A 22156-nucleotide genomic window follows, 5' to 3' on the forward strand; every position below is an offset into this window, starting at 1 on the left:
TTAGTTAGGTCCATTGACTTATCTATAATACTGGAGGCTAATGTTTCTCTCCCTATGCCCTGGGATTTTGTTAAGAAAATTTAAGTCCCCTAAGGAAACCCAGAAATAAACCATTTTCAAAGATATGTTTTTCTTAGTAGTCACTTTAGGTAACCAGTTATGCTATCCATAGAAACTCCTGGCCTCTCTCAGGGTCACAGTAGTATCCTAGATCCCAAGATATAAATTGATCCATCTCGCAGAGATTCTAAGTGACAGATATCCAAGGATACAAAAGAACTATGAAATCCCATATTTTTCCAGGTTTTCCCAGTAGGAAGAAGCCCATTGTACCTCATTTGGGGAGCCCAATAGGCATCATGAAAAACATCTTTGGATAGCCAAGAAGAGCAGTAGTTATCACTGGTGTTTTTATATACTGTGTGGGTGTGTATCCACAGACACATATATGTGTGTGTATAATATGTGTATATGCACACATATACGTGTGCATATCTTTATCTATACTTATGTGTATATGCAGAAAGATAAGTTTCCAATAAAACGAACTCCCCTGATGGAAAAGACAGCATATGCTGAAGGCGCGATTAGATAGATTAGATAAGCAGACTGATAGAATAGTGTGTTCCTGGGAAATTATTTTCCATGGAAGAGAAACCTACAGGCCTTGTGAATGCAGTAACGAAGTTTAGTGTCCTAGAATTCTACAACTGTGTACAACTTAATGAACTCATGAAAGCTGATGAGGAATTTATTCCATTTCCTTTCCTGGAGAAGAATTTGATTTTTGATACAAAACTTCCTTTTAGCAATTGTCCTGTGGAAGGCATCTTTGACCTCCTTGTTCCTCAGGCTATAGATGACCAGGTTCAACATAGGGATCACTGCAGTGTAAAACACGGAGACAACTTTGTTAAGATCCAGAGAGAAAATCGCACCAGGTCTCACATAGATGAAAAAGAGGGTCCCATACAAGATGGCGACAGCAGTAAGGTGGGAAGAACAGGTAGAGAAGGCTTTCTTTCTCCCTTCTGCAGACCGGATCCTGAGGATGGCCATGAGGATATAGATATAGAAAACAAGAATGGTCAGACCACTGAATACCCCAACAGCTCCAGCCACAATGAAAACTAACAACTTGTTAAGGCTGGTATCAGCACATACAAGGGACAGCAGGGGGGATATGTCACAGAAGAAGTGATTGATGATATTAGGACCACAGAAGGGAAGACGGAAAGTAGCTGTTGTGTGTGTCATGGTGTTCATGAATCCAATAGTGTAGGGCCCAACCACCAGCTGGACACAGAGTCTCTGGGACATGGCCACAGAGTAAAGCAGGGGGTTACAGATCGCCGCATAACGATCATAGGCCATGGAGGCCAACAGAAAGCACTCGGTGGCCACAAAAAAGCCAAAGAACCATTGCTGCAGGGCACAGCCCAGGAAAGAGATGGTCTTTCTCTCCTGAAAGAATTCTCTCAGCATCTTAGGGCCCACCACGGAAGAGAAGCTGATGTCCACAAATGATAAGTGGCTGAGGAAAAAATACATGGGGCTGTGAAGGCAGGCATCAATCCGAATTAAGATGATCATTCCCAGGTTGCCCATCATGGTGAAGAGATAGAAGAACAGGAAGAGCACAAACAGGATGACCTGCAGCTGGGGATAGTACTCCAAGCCCAGGAAAATGAACTCAGTGACCCAGGTGCAGCTTTCATTGGCCATTTACTTGGGTTGATCTCTGCTGGGAGAGGAACAAGTAACAATGACTGAAAAATGTGTGTACAGTGCTCTAAAGTTTACAAAGCATTTTACCTAACTAATCCCGTTTGGTATGCTATTATTATTCCCATTTTGCAGATGAGGAAACTGTGGCTCAGATGGTTTCAGTAACTTGCTTGTGGTCAAGTCACAAGTAGGATTTGAACTTTGGTCTTTCTGATACCAAGTCATGCACAACCCTAATTCTGCCCTAAAGCCAGGGTGTATTCAGCCAACAGCCCAGTGAGGCACATGACAGGGCACGGTGGAGAGATCATTGGCTCTGGAGCCAGAAGATCTGGTTCAAATTCTGCCCCTAAAGTCTATTACCTTGGACACAATCACTTAAGCTCCTGAGGCTTCAGTCTGCTCATCTCTCAAATGAAGGGTTAAGATTAGATGGCTTCTCAGCTCTAGATTTCCCTGATCCTTCTCATGTGATTCTCCAAACTCAAAATATACTATCAGAAGATCTCAAAACGTAAGAGACACTAGCGATCATCATGTCCCAGACCTTATTTTATAGATGAGAAAGCTGAGTCCACAAGGGAAATGACTTGCCCAAGGTCACCCAGGTAGTGAGAAGCAAAGCTGTTATTTGAATTCTTACTTCCAATCTCCAGATTCAGCTGTCTCTCCGCCATACAGTTCTGCCTCTCTACCCTTGACTAACCATCTAATACTCTTCCAGATTTCACTCCCTGGGAATGGAGAAGCAACTAACAATAGAATTGAGATCAATCAACAAGCAACAAATATTCAGCAAGTGCCTACAATGTAGCCGGCACCGTGCTAAGCACTTTAGAAATGAAAAGGGGCAAAAGGGAGTCCCTGCCCTCAAAGAGCTTATAATCTAATGGCTAGAAGCATCAAAGAGTACAGGAGGAAGGATTATGACTACCACCACCATGAAAACAGCTCTGGGGAATTCTATCTAAGAAATTAAATTACTGCGGTATGCTTCTACTGGGGAGGTTCAAAGCCATAAGTAACATTTCTTGAACAAAAAGAAAACTTCAAAAACTATGTACTGGGTGGGGAGGAGGAAGATGACCATTTGGGAGATGCTTATTTTAATGAATTACTCTTGGTAGCTAGGTGCTAAATTCCATTGTTTCTAAGGTCAAAAAGCATCCTCTAAATTTCAGTGGCCTCAGAATAGCCCTGATCACGCTACCTCAGTTATTCATGTGGAGATGCCAAAGACTCCCAAGCATTCAAAATCTATAAGAAAAAGATAATTGTCACGATAATTACAGTGATGCATGATGTTAATTACAATGATTATCATTAATAATCATCAATAATAATTATAATAATAAATATGCATGTAATTTATTATAATATGTATAATATTAAAATAATATGTATAAAATATAATAAATATCATAATTATAATAATTACTATTCTATAGCACTTTAAGGTTTACAAAGCCCTTTAAGCATGTTAACTCCTTTGATCCTCACCATAACCGTGAAAAGAAGGTACTCTTACTATCTTCATTTTACAAATGAGATATTAAGTGACTTACCCAGGCTCATAAGCTCTTCTTAGGATGCAGGATTTGAACTGATATCTTCGTGGCCACAAATCTAACATTCACTGCTCTTAGCCACCAAGCTATCTGCTACTGTTGGAGTTGCAAGATCTGGGTTGAGTTCCTGGCTCCTACATCTCAAGCAAACAAGCATTTATTGAGCACCTACTATGTGCCATGCACTCTGCTAGGCACTTGGGGAAAAGTGACAATAATAGGAGAGTTCCTACCCACACGGAGCTTCCATTCTATTAGAGGAAACAACACATGTATTTATAAGTAAATAAGAGGCACATGCAAAGTAAATACAAGGTAATTTCAAATGGGGAGGCACTAACAACCAGCATAAGGAAGTGGGGATTAGGAGTGGCCTTGTGGAGGAGGAAAGCTCTTGCTAATTGTTTGACTTTGAGTAACTTCACCTCTCCAGCTTCAAGTTCATCTGGAAAATGGGAATAGCTATGCATAAGGTTCCTACCTCACAGAGCTGATGTGAGAACAATGCTATACTAGATTAGGCTGGTCATATAATTTCCTGATAATTTCTGACCATTTTTCTCATATGGCCCAAGTGGCGGCAGGGTTTCATGAATAGAGGGCTGGCCGAGAGTCAAGAGGAACTGGACTCATGTGTCATCTCTGACAGATACTGATTGTATCACCCTACCCCAGTCACTTAACTTCTTAATGACTCTTCGGGATTGTGAGTTGCAGAAAAAAAATGCTGATTTGATTTAGTGAAGGGATACACTAACATTATGCACTAATAATAGATGAAATCACAGATTTGTTCCTCCTTACAATGATCAAACAAGTGCTTATCGCCTTTCCTGCTGCATTAATCAGTCAGGTTTTGTAAAGCATCCTGAACTTTTAAATCCAAAAACCTACATTAGCATGTCCTCAGTTATCATCCCACATCCCAGTCTCGTTCTAATCTGTAATTGAAACGACTATAGACAATAGCCATGTAGCATACACTTCAGAGCAGCAATAAATTTTAATTCCATGAAAATAATTCTCATTTATCCAACAGGAATTTGCTCATTGTAATTAATGTGAATGATGCTGATAGAATACCTTCTCTTTTTAGATCACAAGATATGAATTAATTCTAATACCTTTCTGTGGTGAAACTAGCATGAGATCAGGGCCAGTGAAGATGTCTGGAAGCCTCAAAGAGCATGAGAAAGTACCAACAAGGCTAAAATGGACCACATATCTGGATATACACACTCATATTCCCATGCAATGCATTTTTCACAAGGAAAGAAGAAGCCTGATGACTGTAATGTCAAAAACAAAACCAAAAAAAGCATCATTGAAACCATAAAATGAATAAGTAAATTAATAGGAAAACTACACAAAGATAAATTAGTCAAATATTTAATCACAATGCAATATTTACTTCTCTTGACAAGACCAGTCACTTGCTCATCTAATTTAATTACATTTTAACTTTTAAAAATTATTAAATGCCTAGCATGTGTAAACCATGGTGCTAAGCTCTGGAATGTTAAAAAAAAAAAATAAGACAGTTCAGGGATGGGGAACCTGCAGCCACCCCAGAACAGATCCTGCCTTTAGGGCAGAATTAGGGTTGTGTATGACTTGGTATCCGAAATACCCAAGTTCAAATCTACTTGTGATTTGACCACGTGAAAGTTACTTAAACCATCTGAGCCACAATTTCCTTATCTGCAAAATAGGAATAATAATAGGAATGCCTTCCTTACAGGTTTTTTTGCGAGGCATAATGTATGTAAAGACCTTTGCAAACCTGAAAACATTTATCCATGTCAGTTATTGATATCGCTATGGTTCTTTCATGAAAGTCATCAATTCCCCATTAACATCCTTCTTCTAAACCTCATGATATAGACATGAATCTTTGGGTCCCCAAGGCTGAAATGATAGAAACCAAGACCAAGCAGTTCCCACCAAGCTGGAGAGACTTCAGGCAGAACCTTGATGGTTGACTGTTTGTCCCCCAGGGACTAGCTGAGTTACCTGGAGAGAGGTCCATCACATGACTCAGCCCAAGATGAGTATTGACCACAGCAATTTTCAAAGAAAACCTCTGAAGTTTCAGAGACATGGAGAGCTACGCAGGTGGAAAGAGTAGCCATTTTGTAGAATCCACAGTTCTCTGAAGTGTTGAAGAATTCAAAGACCTTCTGAGGTGGAACCGATGTCAAAACCAACTTATCCACTGAGCTAAAGTCACCTTCGTGAACTACCTGACAAGTTGTTGACCAGCTTTTATTTGAAGACTTTGAATGAGGGGAAAGCCTATTATTTCCTAAAGCTTCCCTTTACACTTTGGACAGCTTGAATTTTTGAGAAAAGTTTCCTCATATAAAGCCTAAAGTTACCTTTCTTGCATCTTCCCCACAAATGCTCTTAGTTCTGCCCTCTAGGGCAAAGCAAAGTTCTTATCCCTCTTCAACATAATAGTCACCAAATATTTGCTGATATTTATCTCGTCTTTCCCTAAATCTTCTCTTCTCCAAGCTAAACGTTCTCAGATCATTCAACCAATAGTCATAGAGCATGACTTGGTCATCCTGTCCTTAGGTGCACTCCAGCTTATCCCAAAATATGGTGACCACAACTAAATAAAGTACTCTAGATTTGGTTTGACCAAGGTGGAGCCCCCAAGGAGGGGCTATCATGCCCTAAAATGGCTCCTTAGGGTATTCTAAAACATGATCAGTCAACATTTTTGTGCTAATACCTATAAACCAAAGTCACAGTCCTACCCAATTTCAAATTATTTATCAGCCAAAATAATTTAATAAATGAAATATAGACAGAACCTTTTATCCATTGGCTATTTATTGCTGTGTTTTTAGTAGCTATGCCTTCTTTGGACTTAATTATCCAATTACACAGAGAGAGATGCATGTACATCATATATACATATATACACACTCTTTTTGCCCCTAATTTTCCTTTATAAAGCTCAAAATGAACTAGCCAAAAACATCCCCAATCCTTTCTCAGAAACAAAATCAAACTAGCAGTTAATGAATAGCATTTGGGCAGTGGGTTATAGTGGCTGGATTTCTGGACTTGGAGTCAAGAAGACCTGTAGAGTTCAAGATACCCCATGAAAACTGCAACACTAATCTCTCTCCATATTGAGGATTCTAGATAGCAAAGTAGGTATTTCTGCCTTCCTGACACACCATAGATGTGTATACATATTTCCTGGATTCTTTCAACTTTATATATAAATGTATGAATCTTTGTGAAGCTCAGCTCCCTGTGCCATAAACCAACTGTCACCATCTTCATCATCTTCATCATTTTCATCACTAGCATTTTTTTGTACTTTAAGATTTGCAAAACACTTAGAAAATATCTCTATTATTATCCCCATTTTACAGATAAGGAAACTGAGGCAGTCAGAAGTTAAGTGACTTACCCAGGGAAACATAGCTAGTAAGTATCTGAGGCTGATTTTAATTCAGGCTTTCCTGTCTCCAAGTTCAGCATTCTAGCTAGCTAATTAGGCAGCTAGGAGGAGCAGTAGACAGAGAACTGTTTCTGGAGTGTGGAAGGTCTGAGTTTAAATTCTATATAATGAGGTATGTGACCCTGGGCAAGTCATTTAACCTCTCTTAATCTCAGGTTTCTAAGCTTCAAAGTGGGAATGATCATAGCAACTACTTCCTAAGGTTGTTGTGAAGGTCAGATGGGATAAGAGTGCCTGGCACATAGTAGGTGCTTAATAAATGCTTACTCACTTCCTTACTACATGATGGGGCTGCATTCAAGAGATCAAGGTTGCAATTCAAATTGGGATCTTCCATACCCACCTCCATGAACTGGGGTTCCCTTTGTCTTTATTCTGAAAGGATTGAGCCCATTGAGTGAAAGAAAAGAAATGAGCCAATAGTTAAGCTTGTATCTTTGATAATGTTCATTGTAAACTCAATGTTATAATCCATACTTGTTAGAGTAGAGAGCTTTAAGACAATCAGACCATCCCTGCACAGGGTCCATTTTTCTTCATTTGGATGCCTTATTTGGGAGGGATTGCCTTGCCAATTACCGCTTTCTTCTTTCTCTTTCACAAATAAATAGTTTGTTGTGCATGGCTTTAAATTGTGAGCCTTAGAAAGCTCTCCATTTATCTAGGTATTTAATGGCTTAAAGAAGAATTTGCCACAGAATGGCTAATCCGAAAAGTCAGCTAATACGTAAAGCAAAACTGGGTTAAAACATCAGCAAATTTAGTCAGTCAGTCAATTAGTATTTATTAATCTCCTATTATGTTCCAGGAACTGATCTAAGTGCTGGAGAAGCGGCAACAGCAAGAACAACAAAAAAGTAAAAGACAGCCAAGCAAGAAATTCCAAAATTAGGACAAGCATTTTAATTAGTATCACTGTGGGAAAGAAAATTCATCAGTAACCAGGAGACTGGGGTTCTAGTTCTGCCTTTGCAATGTGACCCTGGACAAGTCATTCCGTCACCCTGAGATTCTGGTTCAATGTCTATACAATGAGACGAGTTGACTGTATGATGACTCAAATCATTTCAGCTTTTCAAATTCAACAATCTAATGTTTCTAAAACTCTGAACTTCCACTCCTCCACACCTCAATATCTTTGGCTCTCTTAAAGGGTAAAAAGAGAAGGGAGATTAAAAATTACTAGACTTACCTTTTTTGGGTCCTTTTTTCTCTCTGGAATTAAAAAAGAAGGATCCCAGTCAGAAATGGAATTACCAGATTCTTATCAGATCTACTTATCAGCATTCTGGGTCTCACCACTTATCTCCCACTCCCCAGCCCTCTCTGCACACAGGTGAGATGGCATTATTTCCCAGCAGTCTTTTTGTTTTTATCCAGAGTGGAACTTCCCTGTGAAGAAAGATCCCATTCTTCACAAGAATTGTTGCATCATGGGTTTCTTGGGGAGATCCCTCAAGTTACTCCTTTCTTGGGAGTTATTCTGAGACAAACCAATTAAAGGACTCATGCTATCTTCATGCCCTAAACAGTCTACAGAGATTCAATTTATGGTGAATGCTAAGTATTTTCACTCAGCTGCATAGACTCTTGTCCTTTCTTATTGGGTCCTTTGTAGAATGATCAAACCTATGGAAATCCCAATAAAAATTCTCTAGATCACTGAATATCCCCTACAATAGCCTTTCTTGGGTTCATAAAAATCCCTGGCAGGACAATATTATTATCGCCATATTTCAAGGAGGATTGCGATTTATGTCAATCCTATGTGGAGGATGCCTCAGATAAGAGTTTCCAGTACACTAGGTTATCTTTTTCCATAAAAAAGGAAGTGACGAAAATAGTTTCTAGAAAATACTTCCAGGCTTCTAGAGTTCCTTACCTTCATTATCCTAGAATAGACAGGGTTGATCATGGCTCCTTCCTCTGGAGTAAATCCATTAGGCTGGTATAATGGATAGAACAACGAACTTGGAAGACTTGGGTTCAAATTAATGGGATCCTATATTCAGAGATGGAAGGGACCTTAGAAATCATCTTCTCCAAACTTCTCATTTTGCAGATGAGAAAACTGAGGCCTCTAGAGAGGAAATGATTTACCCAAAATCACACATAGCAAGTAGCTTAGCTGAGATTTGAACTCAGGTCTTTTGTTTACAGATCCAACACATTTTCAGTCTTCAGTGACATTGATCCTTATAAGCAGTATTTCATAGCTTGGTAATCAAGGGCTCTCAAAGTCTCAGTTTTTTCATATATAAAATGAGGATACATTACGTATTGCACAGTGTTATTGTAAGGAAAGAATATTGTAAACCTTAAAATGCTATACAAATGGGAGTTATTACTATGATAAATGATTTCCTATGGGGATTTTTTCTTAATAATTATAATTTCTTACAGTTTTACAATTTTGAATTTATTCTAGACCCCTTTAAATAGACTATTTCGTTGGACCTTAGAACATCATTTAAAGTTTATAGTATATTATTTTCCAAATGAGGAAATATTGGTTTTTATTTTATTGTTCAGTTATTTTTCAGTCATTTCTGACCTTTCTTGACCCCATTTGGGGTTTTTCTGGCAAAGATACTTGAGTAGTGTGCCATTTCCTTCTCCAGCTCATTTTTACAGACGAGGAAAAACAAAGTAAAGTGACTTGCCCAGGGCTCACATAGCTAGTAAGTAGCTGAGACTGGATTTGAATCACAAAGATGAGTCTTCCTGCCTCCAGGCCTGGCCCTCTATCCACTATGCCACCTAGCTGCCCCAAATGTAGGCTAGAGAGGTAATAATAAAATTGTTGTTGTTAATAATAAATATTATTTCTTTAATTCTTAAAAGGCTTTAAAGCACTTTCTTTATGGTAACTCATTTGATAATATGACTTATCCAAGATGATACACTCAATTATTTGGAGAGATGTTTCATTATTAGAAATCTTTTGGTGGGGGGAAATTAAAATTCAGGTGATAATATGTAATCAATTTATCATTGATACATCCCTGAGGGAGGAGAGACAGACAGACAGAGAAAGACAGACAGAGACAGAGACAGAGAGACAGAGAGTTGTTAACTCCAAATTATCCATTTTTTCAAGAGAAAAATCCACATACCAAAAAAACCCAAAAACTTGTAAAAATATTTTTCCTCTGAAATTTTCTGCACACTAAAATCAGTTGACTTATTTCTTATCTTTCTTAAAGTCACTAAAATCTGTCTTAATAATGGTAAAAATCTGCACATATGTATATCTGTTTATATAATATGTATATAGATATAGCAAGCTGCACGGAGGTTCTTGAAGGAATACTGCCACCCTGTGACAAAACTAAGTATTGCAATTATTTTACTATCCCGTCCTGATAGACTATTTACCGGTATCTACTATATAATCAGCACCACTTTCACATTCATGATTGGTAGGTGTGTCTATTATTACCCCACTGACGGAAGTCTTTGGTAAGTTTACATAATTGAGAGATTTTTGTTTGCTTGTTTGTTTTTTATCCCAGAATTGTAAAGGGAGTATAACTAATCCAGGCGTCTTTCTGTAGTAGTGGATGGAATAAATTACACTTGATTTTAGGAAAAAAGCTTTCAGACAATGGGAATCTCCCCCAAAGTGGGCTAGACTGTCCTCCCTGTTGAGGATAGTGGATTCTCCCTCTGTGGACATCTTCAAGCAAAAGGTAGGTGGCCACTGATAATGGCCTCTGAGATCACATCTTGCTCTAAAGTTCTATTTTGTTATTATGGGATTAGATGATCTCCTAAGTCCTTGGTTTGCTGGTTATTGTCCTTTGTTCTTGAAGAGAACCCACATTATGTCACTGTGTTAGAATCAAGTCACAATGTGGCCTTCTATGGCTGATCAGACCAATACGAACTCCGAACGCTCTATCACAGGTCAGGCACAAGTAATCCATGTTAACGTTTGGTGTGGGTTCTCTAAATTTGCGCATCTCACATTTCTTTTGAGCTACTTCAGTTCTGCTTTGCTCATAGAGCATAGCGCTTTCTCTGACGAGGGCACACTGTGTTGGGCTGTCTTCTGCCAACGTCTCCTATATCACACAATCAATTCTGAAGTTCTTAAGAGAGACCTTGAAAGTTTCCTTGTATCACTTCTTCTGACTGCCATGTGAGTGCTCGCCCTGTGTGAATTCTCCATAAAATAGCCTTTCTGGCAAGCATACATTTGACATCTGAACAACGTGTCCACCCATCATAGCTGGGCTCTCTGTGGTAGAGCTTGACTGCTTGGCAGTTTAGTAAGAGAAGGGACCTCAGTGTCTGGTGTCTTATCCTGCCAGGTGATCTTCGGAAATCATCCTAAAACAATTCAAATGGAAGTGATTCAGTTTCCTGGCATGGCGCTGACAATGAGGTCAGCACAAAACGGCTCTGTAGACCTTGAGTTTGGTTTGTTTTTCTGTTGTTTGTGCTAATTTTGGCCTAACCATTAACACCAAGAAAATGCAGGTATTCCATCATCCAGCACCACACCACCCATACGTGGAACCATCGGTTACAGCAAATGGAGAAGTTTTGAATGCCGTGGATAAGTTCACTTACCTTGGCAGTATACTTTCTAGGTATGTAAATATCGATAATGAGGTTGATGCATGCATTGCCAGAGCTAGCTCAGTGTTTGGGAGACTCCAAAGGAAAGTGTGGGAGAGAAGAGGTATGAGACTGATTATCATAAGTCCCTGACAATTCTAAGGTTCTATAAACGACCTTATCAAATAATAGCACAGCAAATATCAAGTTGATTTGTACCTGAAGAAGTATTCCCTCTATCATAAACCTAAAGATTGATCCTCAAGCTTTTACTTAAAAACTTCTAATGTGGGGCAGCTCGCTGGTGCAGTGGATAGAGCATGGCGCTAAGTCAGGGGCACCTGAGGTCAAATCCAGCCTCAGACCAAACACTTGACACTCACTAGCTATGTGACCCTGGGCAAGTCGCTTAACCCCGATTACCTAAAAAACAAACAAACGAAAAACCCTCTGATGAAGAGAAACCCATTCTTTCCAGATGCAGTTCACTTCACTTTGGGATATCTCTGATTGTTAGGAAGTTTTCCTAAAACTTCCCATTCATTGCTCCTATGTCTGACCTCTAAGGCCAATCAGATCAAGGGTAACCTATATTCTGCAGGATATCCTTTAAATCAGGAAGCATATCTGACCATTTTCTTCTTAGGTTAAACATCCTAATTTCCTTCCACCAACCCTCGCTTGGCATGATCTCAAGACGTTCTACCATTATGCTTCAGTGTGTATTGCGTGGTGTTTTGTATGTTGTCTATCTCATTAGACTGTGAACTCCTTGAAAGTAAGGACTGTTTCTGTCTTTCTTTGGATTCGCTTGTTCACTTGACTTCTTATTATCATACATATTAAGGATACTGATATTACTTTGCTATTTCGATTGCCTTCATGAGGGATAACTTATCGGATGGGGAGGGGATGGAGAAAAAAGAAGGATTCTGGTAGATTTGTCCTGATGTGGTTAACAGACTTCAGAGAGTTCAAGACATTTTTCAGCTAAAGTTGAACTAAACTTCAACTACACCTAAAAATTCCCATTATCAATTTCTCCAGCACCTAGTACTTCAGAGGCATTTATCTTTGCAAGCTTGGAGTCACACCCAGCATTTTCTCTGCCTTGGTTGGCCCTACATCATGGCTATGAAAAGATGTATTTATTCTAAACAATCAAGACCACTGAGAGCAAGAAATTACATTGACCCCGAGTGATGATTCTTTATTGAGTTGCTGTGAAGAAATTCTAGGAGAGTCACATATTGTGGGAAACCTCAAAATGCTTTGGATTTCCTTCACAGACGGCTACAGCTTGGAGACTTAGCAAGTCAAAGAGAGCAAGAACACAGAACTGCTAAGAATCTCCCACAGTGGGAAATTTCTGCTCCTTTAGCCGGAGAGGCAGGTGGCATAATGGATGGTGCTCGTGCCTTGGCATCAAGAATACTTCTGTTCAAATTCCACCTTATGGGCTGAGTGGCTCTGTGACCCTGGCCAAGTTAGAGTTTAACCTCTCTGAGCCTTAATTCCCTTATCTACAAAATGAAGATAATAACAAGGCCTATCTCACAGGGAGGTTGTAAAGAACAAATTGTAGGAAGCAGTGTGGTATAGATCATGAATCAGAGTTCAAATCCTAGCAAATTCCTGCATTGGTCAGGAGTTCAAATCTTGTTCCTATGATGACTAAGATCTCTTCTGAATCTAAAATCCTACAAAAGGATCTCAGGTCAACTCTGAATCTAAGATTCTATTATAGAGGAGATAATGAATGTTAAATCACTTGGCAAACTTCAAAATGCTTTGTAAATGTGAGATATGATTATTAGGAGCAAATACAACTTGAGGGGCCTGTTACAGTCATACAATTCCCTTTAAGACAACAAGCATTCATTAAGCACCTACTGTATATCTGGCACTGTGCTAAATCCTGATGTCACAAAGACAAAACAGTCCCTTGCAGTTTGGCTTCCTACAGAGGTAACACTACAGGCTAATTGGGCCACCAGAAAACTTGGTCTGACCATATTAGAGATGCCATATATGTCACAGCTGTATTCTGGCCATTGTCAGGACAAAAATATACTTCTTTTAAAACTTTCTTAAGAAGAGAAACAATGTAAGAAGAAATGCAATGATACCTTTAGAGAAGGCCCCTTTGATCTTAGCACAGATTCTTCTCTAACTTTCTTTCTACCAGATGCAATGTTAGCTTTGCAGTCCACTGTGTGACTTCTATAACCTAAGGCTCACCTGGTCTTCAAGAACTATTGTGGATGTGCCCAAGCTATAAATAACACATATATTTTAATTATAATTCTAGGAATAGGTCATCAGCAATTATTCTTCAAGTGTCTCACTTTAACCTTTTGTTGGCTCTGCCAATCCAAAAGTCAATTTAAGGAGTTATTTTAAAGTTGTCTGGAAGGGAATGTTGGGAAAACTTAGATGTAGTGCTTCCTCTACTATGCCATCTTGGCTCCCCCACCTCCAGAAGGCTCTCCTTAATGTTTAGTTTAGTTACTTTAAAATGAGGCTTCTAATGCCTAAAACTCCCTTAGTAAGATTGTGGAATGATAGATCATAGAATAAGGTGCAGTATTGTTACAATGAAATTACTTTGTGTACTTGAAATGCCAGAGAATTGTGAGATATTGTAATTTGAGCTATTATGGTTTCTTGAGTGATCCTGAGAACTCTAACTTTAGTCCTTATGAATCTTACTATTCTAATAGAAAGCCAAAAAGAAAAGAAAAATACAATATTAAACAACAGGTACTTCCCACTGAGTGTCCAAACACAATCCCTTATGAAGAACATGCCACCACCAACTCTGCCATTGTATCCATGTGACCTTGGACAAGTCACTTTATTTCTGTGGGCCTCCATTTCATCATCTGTAAAATGATGGGGTTGAACTAGAATCAGGACTTCTTAAACTTTTTTCACTCTTGAGCCTGTCAACACTTCTTAAACTGTGGGTCAACATCCCATGGGTCACAACCCACAGTTTAAGAAGCACTGGACTAGATGTCTGCAAACCTTAATCACTTGGTTCCATTCCTCTCTAAATACTTTAGCAACTGTCAAGGGAAAGGAGGGATGTGACATTAGACTTTGGAAGCATGGTATGAACACTGACCATTGTAACTGATGAGAGTTCTGTTGGGTTTCCAGATTGAATTTACTTGCAATATTAGGGTCAATGTATATACCACCCAAGTCTATATTCTCCATTGGGAGCTATCATCATCGAATGTAGCTTCTCGTCTCTGGGCCTCCTTTCCCTCCACCACAGGAACTGATGACCTCCAAGTTCCCTTATAGCTTCATGTGCCATGTTCCTAAATAGGATTTCCCCAGGGCCTTTTTCTACAGCAGTATTTGCAGGTTAGTATTGGACTCAAGCATTGTGAAGATCATTTTAATTCCTCACCTACACATATAAAAACCTCTAAGGTTTGGGATTTGTCAGAGATCTGACTTCTGATCAAGCAAATCACCTTCCATGTAGAAGGCAATCTCTTTGATGGTAGACCACTACAGAGTATAGAAGTACCTATTCTCTTTTCACAGCAGTCAGAGGACTCCATGATTTGGGACAGAACAGAATCTTTCCTTTCTATGTGGTAAACAGAAGCTGTGACATTCAGCCCCCTGGGAAGTGGGATTAACTTCTTTCACATCTTCTAAGTTGTGAATAGGTTCCTTTAAGTTCTATGGTTCACTTTGAAATACTCCGTGAAGAATTCCCTCTAGGAAGTGGATTCCCCAGAGAAAATGCATTTAGCGAACCATCCTGGGGCTCATTAAAAATGATATTAAGAATTGAACAAAAATAACACCCAGGGTTCTTATAAGAGATCAGTGGTAACCAACCAGTCTGTGATTCCACAACATGAAATGAGGAGTGGGATCATAAACATAAGTCATATTTATAGAGTGTGTTAAGGCTGGCAAAACATTTGACATATGCCGTGTCATCTGATGCTCCTAGCAACCCAACGAGGTAAGTGAATAGGCTTTCTCGCTCCCATTGTAGACAGGAAATCAAGGTTCAGGGAGCTGGAGAAATTTGCATCTAGCTGGTAATTGTCTATGAGATGATTTGAACCCTGATCATCCTGAGCCCATGTCTAGCACTCTGTCTACTAGGGCAAGCTGCCTCCTATTAAATCATGTGTTTCACATACATGGAGCTAGAAGGAACTTTCATGCTCATCTCATACGAGGCCATTCTTTTGTAACAGAATTGGTGATATTGTTGGATGAATGTGATGTTCTGAAGATGTCATGATACACCTGGACAGGTTAGTACAGTGGAGAGGACAATGGCTCTGAAACCAGAGGTCTTAGATTCAAATCACACCTCTACGCCTTGCTACTTGTGGAAATTTGGGAAATCCTTTGGGGCCTCAGTTTCCTCATCTGTGAAACGAGAGATTTGGGCTACATGGCCTCTCAAGTCCCTTCCTCTTCTGTATCCATGATCCAGTATAGACAAAAACACTTATCTCTAAGCGAGAGTGAGATCCTGAGAATACCATTGTGCTAGCTGCCATATTTAAGTGGCATTTGGCTACATGCCTGCTGAAAATCCCTGGCGTGTGTATGTACCTAAACTCATTTGTATGACCTAGTGCTGGAGGGCTTGGAGTCAGGAAGATCTGGGTTCAAATCCTGTCTCTGAATGCATAGAGCATGGGATTTGGAGCTGAAGGACCTGGGTTCCAATTCCAGGTTTATCATTTAGTATGAGCAAGTCAGTCCATTTCTTGGGGCTTCAGTGTACTGAACTGTAAGGTGTGCAGGTTAGATTTAGGTCAGATTAGACTAGATGACCTTGAAGGTTGTGGATGATCCAAAGCAAGAGACTACACGTACGTGTACACACACACACACACACACACACACACACACACACACACACACACTATGCAGGCATATAATTTTGCTCTTTTTTAGTTGTAAGTCAATATAACATACCAGATTTAGTATTTTTTTTCCTCTCTTTACGTGAAATATCTGCTTTCAAGGGCTACATGGAAACATGAAGAAAACATATAACAGGTTCAGATGAAGACTTCAAAAGGCTTGAGTTAGGAACTGATTCCATTCAATCAACATTAACCAAGCACTGTTATGTGTATGTCATGTCAAAAAACCACAACGTGAGGTCCTGGGAGCAACAAGACAAAACCATTCCTGCCTTCAAAGAATTTATATTTTACTAGAGAGTAGGGGGAAAGGAAGATGAGAAAACACAAAGAGATAATAAGTATGAGGCATGGGCACAGTAATTTCAAAGGAAAGAGAGCACTGACAAGTGGAGGGCATCAGGAAAGTTAGTTAGGATAAAGAAGGCATGTGGTTAAATGCCTCTTCAGACATGTGATAATAGAATGACCCCTGGCAAGCCACTTAATCTGCCTGCCTCAGTTTCCTTATCTGTAAAAGGGGATAATTGGGGCTACTTCTCCATGTTGTTACAAGAATCAAATGAGATAACATTTGTAAGGAGCTTTGAAAACCTCAAAGCACTATAGAAACGCTAGTAATTATCATTATTTTTAAGAGGCAGAGGAGAGGAGAGAGAGCCTTGCAGACATGGTGAATCATTTATGCTGACTGGAAGCAGGAGACTGCTTTATTGATAGAGGTGTTCTTTCTCTTTCTCTTAGTAGATTACAACAGATAATGGAAGCTAGGAATCAAACTGTGGTGACTGAATTTCTTTTCTCGGGATTCACAAATCACCTCCCACAACAAGCTGTCCTCTTTCTGATGTTTCTGTCTTTTTATCTCGTCACTCTCATTGGGAATTTGGGCATGCTCATCCTGATATGGACAGACTCCCAGCTTCACACCCCCATGTACTTTTTTCTCAGTCACTTGTCCTTTGTGGATATCTGCTCCTCTTCTACCATTACCCCAAAGATGTTGGTGGACTTTTTTGTGGAGAAGAAAATCATGTCTTTCCTGGGTTGTACGGCCCAGATGTGGCTCTTTGTACTCTCTGTAACCACTGAGTCCTTTCTCTTATGGCATATGATAGGTGTATGGCAATCTGCAACCCATTACTGTATACAGTTATCGTGTCCCAGAGTGTCTGTGTATGGCTTGTGGTTGGGCCTTATGCCACGGGCCTTCTAGCCTCTGCTGCTCGTATGGCATTAACTTTCTGGTTACCCTTCTGTGGCCAGAATATCATCAATCATTTCTTCTGTGATGTCTCGCCTTTGCTCTCCCTTGCACGTGCTGACACTCACATCATTAAATTAATCCTTTTCATCATGGCTGGGGTTGTTGGAGTCATAAGTGGCCTGACCATTCTTGTCTCCTGCATCTACATCCTCACGGCCATCCTGAGGATCCACTCTGCTGATGGGAGGCCCAAGGCCTTCTCCACCTGCTCCTCCCATTCGACTGCTGTCAGTATCATCTATGGGACCCTCTGAGGCCCAGTGTGAGCTTCTTACTGGATCTCAACAAGGTGGTGTCTGTGTTCTACACAGCAGTGATCCCCATGTTGAACCCCCTCATTTGTAGTTTGAGGAATAAGGAGGTGAAAAATGCATTCAGAAGGAATTTAGAAAGGAAGATGTCTCTACTGGGCAAGTAAGAAAGAGGTTCACTCATGTTATGCTCTGAATGAAGGTCAGTTGACAAAGGAGTAATGGACTTTGAGAGGTGGTGAATAGAATAGAGAAGTCCTAGCAGGGCATGCCCTGTGATCTCTCAAGTGTGATTGCCCTTGGCCTGCCAGGATGACTTCTGAGTCTAGGAAACGGCTTCAGTGCTTTTCCAACATAAATGGATACCAAGCCTGATACTCATTCGTGTGTCGTAGAAACATGAAGAATCATCTAGCCCAAGGTCTCCCTTTGCAGGTGAGGCACCCAAGCCCAAGCCCAAGCCCAAGTCCTAGGGAGGCTGAATGTTTTGTGTAACACCACCCAGCTCTTACACAGTGTCTGGCACGTGGAACGTGCATAACAGATGTTTATTCATCGGTTTACCCAGTCATGATGGAGCCAGAATCAGAATCCAAGAGCCAGTTGGAATCCTTCTTCTTTGTGACCCCTTGCTCTCTGTAGAGTTACTAGAATCAAGCCACCACTGTTGATCAGGTGCAGCTAGTTTAAGACGTATTCTTTTATTTTCTTTCACTGATGTATTTGCCCTTCTATATCCCATTTCATATTTGCTTTTATTTTGAAGCAGCTGGATATTATGGTCTTATTTCACTCATATTAGTACTCCAATAGTTTAGGTCTGGTATTGTAATGAAACAAGACACTCATAAGTTATCTAATACAAAAAAAAAAGATGTACTCAGTTTCCTCATCTGTAAAATGAACTGGAGAAGGCAAACCACTCCAGTATCTTTGCCAAGAAAATCCCAAATGCGGTCACAAAGAGTCAGACAGGACTGAAATGCCTGAACAGCAAAAATAATTATGATGCTAATAATCTCATTTACATGTTGATTATGGTTTGCAAATCACTTTACGCACATTATCCCACTCGATATTCACAATCCGCTTGTAAAATAAATTCTATTGTTATTTCTACATTCCTGGAACATAGCAGGATCTTCATGAATGTTCTTTGAATGAGTGATTGATCCATGTTTTATAGATGAGAAAACTGAGACAAGTAAAGTGTGAGTGATTTGCCCAGCATCACCCAGCTGAATATCATGCAAGTGAGCTGTGAAGGGAACCCATTTAAATCAAGCCCACTTTCCTTTCATTTTGTTTTAAACTATTTTCTTGTGAAAGATTCTGTTTTATTTCTCTCCTTCTGAACGGGTCATGTATCTTGGAGAGATTACCATTCTTGGATTCAGGAAAAATCTACATTCGAATCACAAGGTTATCCCTAGAGAGAAATCCCAAACTGAAAACACCCAAAATTCCAAATCTTCATATCAAAGAAAAAATTAATTCCAGGATCAAGGAACCCCATTCGGTATCACACTAGAAACTTAAGTAAATACAATAAAAGGGTGAGAGTTGGAATGCACAATACCAAAGGACAAAGATAAATTCTTGCAACAAAAATTGACTTATTCTGCTAAACTGAGTAAAGTTCAATAAGGAAAAAATTGAACTGAGGACTTTGACACATGTTTGGTGAAAAAACAGAGCTTGGAGAATCTCTAAAACCCAGATACTGGTGAAAAGATCAAAATACATTTGCGTAATTGGAGGAAACCAAATGAGGACCAAGTGTCTTCATTCTAATGGGAGCAAAGAAACAATTATGCCTTCAGAATGTCATTATCTTCAAGGGATACAAAGAAAGTAAAGAAATGCACAGAGTCTGATTATGTATGTTATCTATTTTCTGGGCTTTAGGAGAAAAAAGAAAACGAAAGGGGGAAGGAATGTGCCAGGGAAGAAAGAATTAACAAGTATGTGAAACTTAGTATTTCTTGAAATTGTGATATATCAGAAGATGTGCATGGAAACACAGAAAGGTGAGGGAGATAGGATATCTTATAAACTAAGAGGTATACATATACACATATACATACACATATATATATGTGTGCATTTGCCTCATATATGCATGTAAGATAAAAGATACATTATCTTAAGATAAGCTTAAGATACACCCATATTATATATACATAAATGCATATATATATGTATATATATATATGTATATATATATATATATGTATTAGTTGATAAGTTATTCCTTACCTCCACTACCTTTTTCTCTGTGTCTGTCTGTGTCCCTCTCTGTTCCTGTCTCTCTGTCTATCTCTCTCTTCTCTCTCTCTCTCTCTCTCTCTGTCTCTCCGCAAATATACACACATATGTATAGGATACATACATATATAGAGGGGTAGGAACTAGGATATTTATATCTCCATTTCTATATTAAGAGATATTTGAACTCAGGAAGGTGAGTCTTTCTGATTTCAAGCCAAGTGTTCTATCCACTGCACCACCAAACTTCCTTGAAGAGATGGATTAGACAGCTCTAATTGTCAATCATAAGAACTGAGACTTTTCTCTTTCTTTCCCCACTTCTATCATTGTAAAGGGCTGGAAGAGGAAGGGAGGAAAAGATATATAGCATATGACGTTTAAAAAATATAATTAACAATAACTACCATGAATACAAATGGGATAAACTTATTACCCAATTGGCAGAAGGTGCCTAAATGAATCAAAATCAACAACATATCATTTACAAAAAACACACTTGAAAGATAAAGATTCACACAGTTAAAATGAAGGGCTGAAGCACATTTCTCCAGTGAGCAAAAAAAACCTAAAAGCCCCACAACAAAAAACAGTGGCAACATTCAGTCTCAGACAACATAGCAGTAAAAATAGCCATGGTAAAGAGACAAACAGGAAAACTGCATTATACTTAAAGGCCCCATAGATAATAAAATATTGTCATTTCTTAATATACATGCACTTAATGGCATGCTAGGTGGCACAGTGGATAGGGCACTGGGCCTGGAGTCAGAAAGACCTGAATGCAAATTTGACCTCAGATACTTACCAGTTCTGTGACCCAGACAATTCACTTCGTTTGCCTCAGTTTCCTAAATTGTAAAATGAGGATAATGATAACATCTATTTCCCAAGTTGTTGTGAGGATCAAATGAGATAATAATTGCAAAGCACTTAGCACAGTGCCTAACACATCCTAAGTAAGTTATATAAATGTATAATTATATAAATGTTGGCTGTTATTATTATTGGATAGGTAGGTGGTATGGTGGCTGGAACAGCAGGCCTGGAGTCATGAAGATGTGAGTTCAAGTTAGGCCTCAGATATCTGCTAGCTGTGTGACCCTGGGCAAGTCTCTTAATCCTTCTTTGCCTCAGTTTCCTCATCTATAAAGTGAGTTAAAGAAGGAAATGGCAACCCTCTGTAGTATCTTTGCCTAGAAAATCACAAACGGGGTCACAAAGAGTTAGACATAACTGAAAATGACTCAAAAACAACCACGAGAATAATTATTAGATAAAGTGAAAGTACTGCAAGTACGTGGAAAAATGGATAACATAGTTACAATAGTTGAGAGCTTGGTGTACCCATTTCAGACCTTGACCAATCTCCTCAAGAGATAAACAGTGTAATTAAAAACCTGAAATGAAATTTAAATATGACATATCTCTGATGTATACTAAATGGAAGTCAAAAGGAATATACATTTAACTAAGTATGGCACATTTATTATAAAATGTCTATATGCTTGGTTATGAAAATTCATAAACAAATGTAGAAAAGCAGAAATATTAGACATCCTTATAATAAAATAATAGCTAGTAAGAGTCATTAAAAAAGGATTCAAACTCATTTGGAAACTAAATAATATAATCTTAATGGCTATATAGGTCAAAGAACAAATTATAGAAATAAGAAATAATTTTATTAAAGAAAATTACAAGATAACACCCCAGTAGAAATGACATTAAAGAAAAGGAAATGCCATCTGCTTTGTTGCTATACCCTAAAGATTATGGGACCTTTTCATCTGACTTGATGCCTACACCTTCCATTTACGGTGTCTCCTCCATTAGAGTGGGAGCTCCTGGAGAACAAGGCCTGTCTTATTTATTTGAATCACCAACATTTAGCCAGCACCTTACAGACAGCAAATGCTTAATAAATCCTTCATTAATTCATTCATTTATTAAACATTACATATTTTGCACATTTTATCAAACTGGGTTAGTAAAATAATTCTGATATTCAGTTTTGTCACAGGATGGTACCATTGCTCCAAAGTAGGCAGCCCAACATAATTTAATTTTTTTCAATACATACACAAACTTTTGTAACA

At 39.0% G+C, this 22156-nt stretch overlaps 2 protein-coding genes across 2 annotated transcripts; one reads left to right on the plus strand and one right to left on the minus strand.

Annotated features, from left to right (window-relative positions):
• Nucleotides 1-696: 696 nt before the first annotated feature.
• On the minus strand, nucleotides 697-1725 carry LOC110199581 (olfactory receptor 5G9-like). Its single transcript, XM_020974454.1, has one exon. It carries the CDS (start codon nucleotides 1723-1725, stop codon nucleotides 697-699), a length of 1029 nt encoding a protein of 342 aa, XP_020830113.1.
• A 15306-nt stretch (nucleotides 1726-17031) lies between these two features.
• On the plus strand, nucleotides 17032-17956 carry LOC110199689 (olfactory receptor 5G3-like). The gene is given in 3 exon segments (XM_078148332.1): nucleotides 17032-17371; nucleotides 17374-17787; nucleotides 17790-17956. Coding segments are annotated over 3 exon segments (921 nt in total).
• The last annotated feature ends 4200 nt before the right edge of the window (nucleotides 17957-22156 follow it).

This window comes from Phascolarctos cinereus, unplaced genomic scaffold (assembly GCF_003287225.1).
Source record: "Phascolarctos cinereus isolate Bilbo 61053 unplaced genomic scaffold, phaCin_HiC Scaffold_9;HRSCAF=440, whole genome shotgun sequence".
In the NCBI taxonomy this organism is placed as follows: domain Eukaryota; kingdom Metazoa; phylum Chordata; class Mammalia; order Diprotodontia; family Phascolarctidae; genus Phascolarctos; species Phascolarctos cinereus.

Bases quoted from the DNA above. Each gene is read 5' to 3' on its own strand.
- LOC110199581 (XM_020974454.1), bottom strand. From the start codon at position 1,725: ATGGCCAATGAAAGCTGCACCTGGGTCACTGAGTTCATTTTCCTGGGC.